Below are 5,851 nucleotides of genomic sequence, written 5' to 3'. Positions count from 1 at the left end.
GTGATCTGCCTGTCTCGGCCTCGCAAAGTGCTGGGATTACAGGTTTGAGCCACCGCGCTTGGCCAAGATTTTTAACTCCACCACTCACTCCCCACCTCATCTAGGGACTAGATTCTTGCCGGAAGGGTAGAGTGTGGGACAGGGCAGCCAGGCCTCTGAACTGACTTTCTTCTCCCAGACTCCCTTGGTTGGCCCCATTGCATCAGCCTAACTTCCTGTTGATGTCAGACAGGCCCTAGTTAGAATGGGAGTGTCACAGACACAGCTAAGCTCAGCACTGACCAATATTTTGTCCCAGAAGAATTCCCACAAGGTTTCCTGTAGAATGATCTTGTGCCCAGCCCAGGAGAGCCAGGGTTCTCCCTGACTCCGCCCTGGAGTCCCCTTAAGCGCTTAAACCATCTGATGGGGACAAATGGAGAGGACAGATGAGGGAGCAGGGTGGAGCCTTTTAGCAGAATGCTCCTCACCCAGAACCCGCTGCTATTCTGCAGCCAGCAAGGACGTGGGGCTGAGAACTAAGGCCAGGGCCTCACAGGAAAAAGGTAAAGGGGGAGGGGTGGGAACTAAAGCTCATTTGCTTCCCCAAGTATCCAAAGGTCTCCTGGATGTCTGAGAAGAGCATTGGAGTGAAAACCCCAGCACAAACCTTACTGGGGACAGTGGGCAACCTTGTCGGGTTAGTAAAAACAAATGGTGTGGACCTGGAAAAAATGAGGGCCAGAGGCTGTGAATAAAGCAGTGGATGTGTTTGTTCAGTACACCAATGGGAAGAAGCAACCAGATGGGAGGAGTACTAGGGGTAGGAGAAATGCCAGGCAGATTCTAATACCAGGGCAAGAAGGAAGAGCACTTTGTTTGCAGAACAGGGAGGTCACAGGGATGGCTCTCAGCTCCTACCTAAGAATGAGAAAGATTGCTCCTTCTTCCCTTCCTGGATGACCCAGGAGCCCTGGGTTGGGATGCAGTGACCTCATTTCCAGCCCCTTCCCTTCTGGAAATGAACTTCCCTATCTTCACTCAGAAAACAAGGGACTTCGACTAGAGGCACTACACAGCCCTTCCAGGATTCTAAAGGAGGAAGAGTTTCTTCTTCTGTTTCCAAGGCTGCCTGCTAGAAGAGGACTTCAACAGCCATCCCAGTTGGATGCACAGCAGGACCATGGAATTTCCCTTCTGCACCATAGGGACCCACCCTCCACTCTACCACTGTCCATGAAAACTGTTTTTGTTTTGTTTTGTTTTTTGAGATGGAGTCTTGCTCTGTTGTCCAGGCTGGAGTGTAGTGGTGTGATCTCAGCTCACTGCAATCTCTGCCTCCTGGGTTCAGGCAATTCTCTGCCTCAGCCTCCCAAGTAGCTGGGATTACAGGTGCCTGCCACCACACCTGGCTAATTTTTTGTATTTTTAGTCGAGATGGGGTTTCACCATTTTGGCCAGGCTGGTCTTGAACTCCTGACCTCGTGATCCACCCACCTCAGCTTCCCAAAGTGCTGGGATTAAAGGTGTGAGCCACTGCGCCCGGCCTAAAACTGATGGTTTTATTTTACATACGACTTGGGACTTCTTAGCCTCCTTTTCTTTCTTTCTTTTTTTTTTTTTTGACAGACTCTTGCTCTCTCATCCAGGCTGGAGTGCAGTGGCCCGATCTCGACTCACTGCAACGTCCATCTTCTGGGTTCAAGTGATTCTCCTGCCTCAGCTTCCCCAGTAGCTGGGATTACAGGTATACACCACCATGGCCGGCTAATTTTTTTGTATTTTCAGTAGAGACAGGGTTTTGCTATGTTGGCCTGGTTGGTCTTGAACTCTCGGCGTCAAGTGATACGCCTGCCTTGGCCGAGTCTCGCTCTGTCGCCCGGACTGGAGTGCAGTGGCCGGATCTCAGCTCACTGCAAGCTCCGCCTCCCGGGTTTACGCCATTCTCCTGCCTCAGCCTCCCGAGTAGCTGGGACTACAGGCGCCCGCCAGTATTTTTAGTAGAGATGGGGTTTCACCGTGTTAGCCACGATGGTCTCGATCTCCTGACCTCGTGATCCGCCCGTCTCGGCCTCCCAAAGTGCTGGGATTACAGGCTTGAACCACCGCGCCCGGCCCTTTCTTTTTTTTTGAGACAGAATCTTACCCTGTCACCCAGGCAGGAGTGCAGTGGCGCGATCTTGGCTGACTGCAACCTTTGCCTCCCGGTTCAAATGATTCACAGTCTCCCAAGTAGCTGGGACTACAGGCACACACCACCATGTCCAGCTAATTTTTGTATGTTTAGTAGAGACAGGGTTTCACCATGTTGGCCAGGCTGGCCTCGAATTCCTGACCGCAAATGATCCGCCTGCCTCGGCCTCCCAAAGCATTGGCATTAGAGGTGTGAGCCACCGCACTTGGCTTCCTTTTCTATTTTTGAGACAGTCTCGCTCTGTCACTCAGGCTGGAGTGCAGTGGCACGATCTTGGCTCACTGCAACCTCTGTCTCCCAGGTTCAAGTGATCCTCCTGCCTCACCCTCCCAAGTAGCTGGGATTACAGGTGTGTGCCTCCGTGGCTAGCCCTCCTTTTCAATTGGTTAGTGTCTTGTGGTTTTCCCACCTTTCCACAGTGGAAAATGGCTCAGGACTGAGTGACATGAAGACAAGCCCAGGGGTTTACACTCAACCCTTGCACCCAAGCTCTGGGCTAAGATTTTGGTGTGCTGAGCACTACCCCTTTTGTAAGGAATTTTGTAAAATTTTATCCAAAGCATCACTCACAACTCCACTTTCTTTACTTAAATAAGGATTTCCGCCCCATTGCTGCCAGGCATACTGAGCTTCACAGTCCCTATTTCTTTTTCCTGGTGCCTGGGCCTGGTTCTCTGAGCCTGGTGGTCACACCCATGGCATCTGGCACAGAGTTCTCTAATAATGGGGATACCTAGGAGGTTCCGAGACACCTTACAGTCCTGGGTTAGTAACCTGGATCTCTTTCCACCTCTTTAGGCATTTTATAATCTACCCTTCCCCCTTCTTGTGGGTAAAGTGCTCCTGAATGCTTATGGTCCAAAATAAGACTTCTTTCTTATCCATTTCCAAATCTTTCTCCAGATCCACCCTAGAGGAAGGGATCAGAATCTTTCACATTCCAGCAGCTGGTGACAGGCCAGAACAGGGAAGAGGTGAGGGCTCAGCTGGCTCCATAAAGGAGTGCATATGGAGGAGCATGATCTCTCTCTGCCTCTCAGTTTTCCTAAACATAGTTCTCAATTCCTGGCGAGGACTCCTCCCTCTCCACTTCCTCCCCTAGTCTCCCCAAGGAGGGAGCAGGAGCATCTGAACGCGGAAATCGAGGTGCTAGTCCAGACTGCTCGGTCGGCTTTAGTCATAGCTTGATAATGCCCGGCTCAGGTCTACCACAAGCCACACAGCTGCTTTCCCTGTTCAACCTGTCTGTGACAGAAACCACGGGGGCCCAGGCAACCAGTATCGAGGCGGTGGAATCGGGGTCTTACACACAGTTCCGCGGGCAGGCGGCAGGCCACCGGCCAGGACACGCGGGGAGCCACGTAGCCGGGAGGGTGGGGCTGCCCACCGACCCAGGACACAGCAACGGACCGGGGAGGGCGGAGCTCCAGCAATCGCCTCCCGCCCCCCGCCGGCACCCCCGGGCTCCCACCTGGTCCCGGCGCGGCCTGCGCGCTAGCGAGGTTCGCGCGGTGAAGTACTGCTCGAGCTCCGAGTCTGAGTCCTCTTGGCTGCAGTAGCCACTGCTCGTCGTGCTGCTCCAGGTCATCTCGAAAGAAGGCGTCTCCGCCTCGCCCATCGCCGTACCCGCCCGTCCCCCTGGTCCCGCGCGTCCGTAGCCGCCAACCACCGCCCCGGTCGCGTGCGTGCGTGTACGCGTGTCAGTGTGCGCGTGCGCCTGGGCCAGCGCCGCGCCGCAACCGTTAAGACTGAAACGTAGATCGCCGGGAACTAGCTCTTGTGTCCTTGGGGGAGGAACGCCGGGGCGGGGACACGCACACTTAGCCTCGAGGAATGACCTCATCGCTCCGGCAGCTCCACTCAGAGACCCCACCTACCACAGGGAACCGGGCGGGTGCCAGCGTCCGCGCAAGCGCACAAGGCGAGGGCCGGAAGATGCGGGAAGTGCGCGTGCGCGGAGCCTGCGTCCGCCTTGGCCCGGGTCTGCTAGAAGCCGGTGGAGTCCCTGCGGAGTCGGCAATCCAGGCATCCCTCCCAGCCGTCGCTCAGAATTAGCCTCTCTCTGCCGCCGGGAAATCGGCACTTAGAACGCTCCTTGCGTGCAGCACCCAGGCAGCCCTCGAGAATGCCTGCGCTGTGGCCTGCCCGTCCTCGCCCTTCCCATACGCCCTCGGCCCCGCGCTCACCACGTTCGTGTCCCGCTCCACCGCGGGTTCCCAGCCCAGGTCCCGGGGCCCGCAGCAGTCCAGGCAGACGAGCGCGCGGCAGCGGTAGTGGCAGGTGAACTTGCAATCTGTAGAGAGGCCTGGCCGTGAGGCGGAGGAGTCCCAGGTCGGGGAAATGTCCCGGAGATTGAAGGGAAGCCCCAGGAAGAGGGCCGTTGCCCGCCAGGCTCCGCAGGCCCGGCCTCAGTGTTTTACCTCACACTGCTATGCGGACTTTAATGTTGGCCACCCTGGGCGTCTGGAAACCGGCCGGAAGGCCACAGCAGAGGCCTGCTCAACAGTTGGATCTCTGTCGCCTAGCACAGAGCTTCCCCTTTCCTCATTGGCAATTAAAAAAAAAACCAAAAACAGGAGTCTTGCTTTTGTCACCCAGGCTGGAGTGCAATGGTGCGATTTCGGCTCGCTGCAACCTCCGCCTCCTGGGTTCAAGCGATTCTTCTGCCTCAGCCTCCCGAGTACCTGGGATTACAGGCGCCCGCCACCACGCCGAGCTAATTTTTGTATTTTTAGCAGAGACGGGGTTTCACCATATTAGCCAGGCTGGTCTCGAACTCGTGACCTCAGGTGATCCACCCGCCTCGGCCTCCCAAAGTGCTGGGACTACAGGCGTGAGCCACCGCGCCTGGCCCTTCATTGGGAACGTCTATGGAATACATCTGCCCATTTACTTGAAGGAAAAACTAAACACCTTTAACCTACGTCTGCCCTCTGGTTGTCATCTGTCTCTGCTCCCCTCAGACCAAAACACTGGTCTCTATACACTCTAATCCTTCACCTTCACTCTCCCGTCTACCCACTTCAGCCAGGCTTGCCTCTCCCTCCAGGAAACTGCCCAGGACAGGGTCCTCAGCGATCTATGTGCTGCCAAATGGAATGCAGTGTTCCATTCTCCATTCTTACCCCCTCAGCATCATTTGAAGCTTGCTCCCTTTGACTCTCAGGGGCTACACTGCCAGTTTTCCTCCTACCCCCCTGCAGCTCCTGCTCAGCTCCTTTGCAGATTCTGACTCAACTTCCATATCTCACGATGAAGTCTGGGCTCAGTCCTGATCGCTGGCCTGGTCTGTCTACACAGTCTTCTGCCCCAGATCCACAGCTGAAACACGGACACTCAGATTAGATCCTCCGTGCCAGTACCTTCACTAGGATGTCTAAAAGACGTTTCAAGTGAACATGCCAAAATTTAATTCCCTTTTCTTCCACCTCACTGCTACCCTTGCCCAGCTTCCTCTTTGCAGCAAAAATGGCCACTATGCTCCCAGTTACTGGAAACAAAAACCCAAACTTATCTTTGATTCCTCCCTTGTCTCTACCTCTGATAAACATGCCCAAATCATCCTGCTTCTTATCTCCATGGCCACTTTATTTCTCTTTGAGAATGCTGCAGAGTCCCAGCCTTTTTCTTCCTTCCTTCCTTCTTCCTTTTTTTTTTTTTTTTTTTTTTGAGACAGAG

The 5,851-nt window shown here is 54.7% G+C and overlaps 1 protein-coding gene across 3 annotated transcripts in view; it reads right to left on the bottom strand.

The window, feature by feature from the left end:
* Positions 1 to 5,851, bottom strand: part of RASSF1 (Ras association (RalGDS/AF-6) domain family member 1) — a 19,348-nt gene that overhangs the window by 4,786 nt on the left and 8,711 nt on the right. The window contains exons 2-3 of one of the 3 annotated variants that reach the window (XM_011939007.1): positions 4,360 to 4,466; positions 3,645 to 4,046 (exon numbers count right to left, since the gene is read on the bottom strand). In XM_011939007.1, the coding sequence (XP_011794397.1) occupies positions 3,645 to 4,016 (372 nt within the window). In that variant the 5' untranslated portion in view covers positions 4,017 to 4,046; positions 4,360 to 4,466. Of the gene's footprint in view, positions 1 to 3,644; positions 4,047 to 4,359; positions 4,479 to 4,593; positions 4,685 to 5,851 lie in introns of those variants that run through there. The other 2 variants (XM_011939008.1, XM_011939009.1) reach the window with 2 other exon arrangements.

Source organism: Colobus angolensis, unplaced genomic scaffold (genome assembly GCF_000951035.1).
Source record: "Colobus angolensis palliatus isolate OR3802 unplaced genomic scaffold, Cang.pa_1.0 Scaffold18, whole genome shotgun sequence".
Classification (NCBI taxonomy): Eukaryota; Metazoa; Chordata; class Mammalia; order Primates; family Cercopithecidae; genus Colobus; species Colobus angolensis.
Note: the sequence above shows the minus strand (reverse complement) of the source record. Positions and strands in the feature narration are given on the sequence as shown.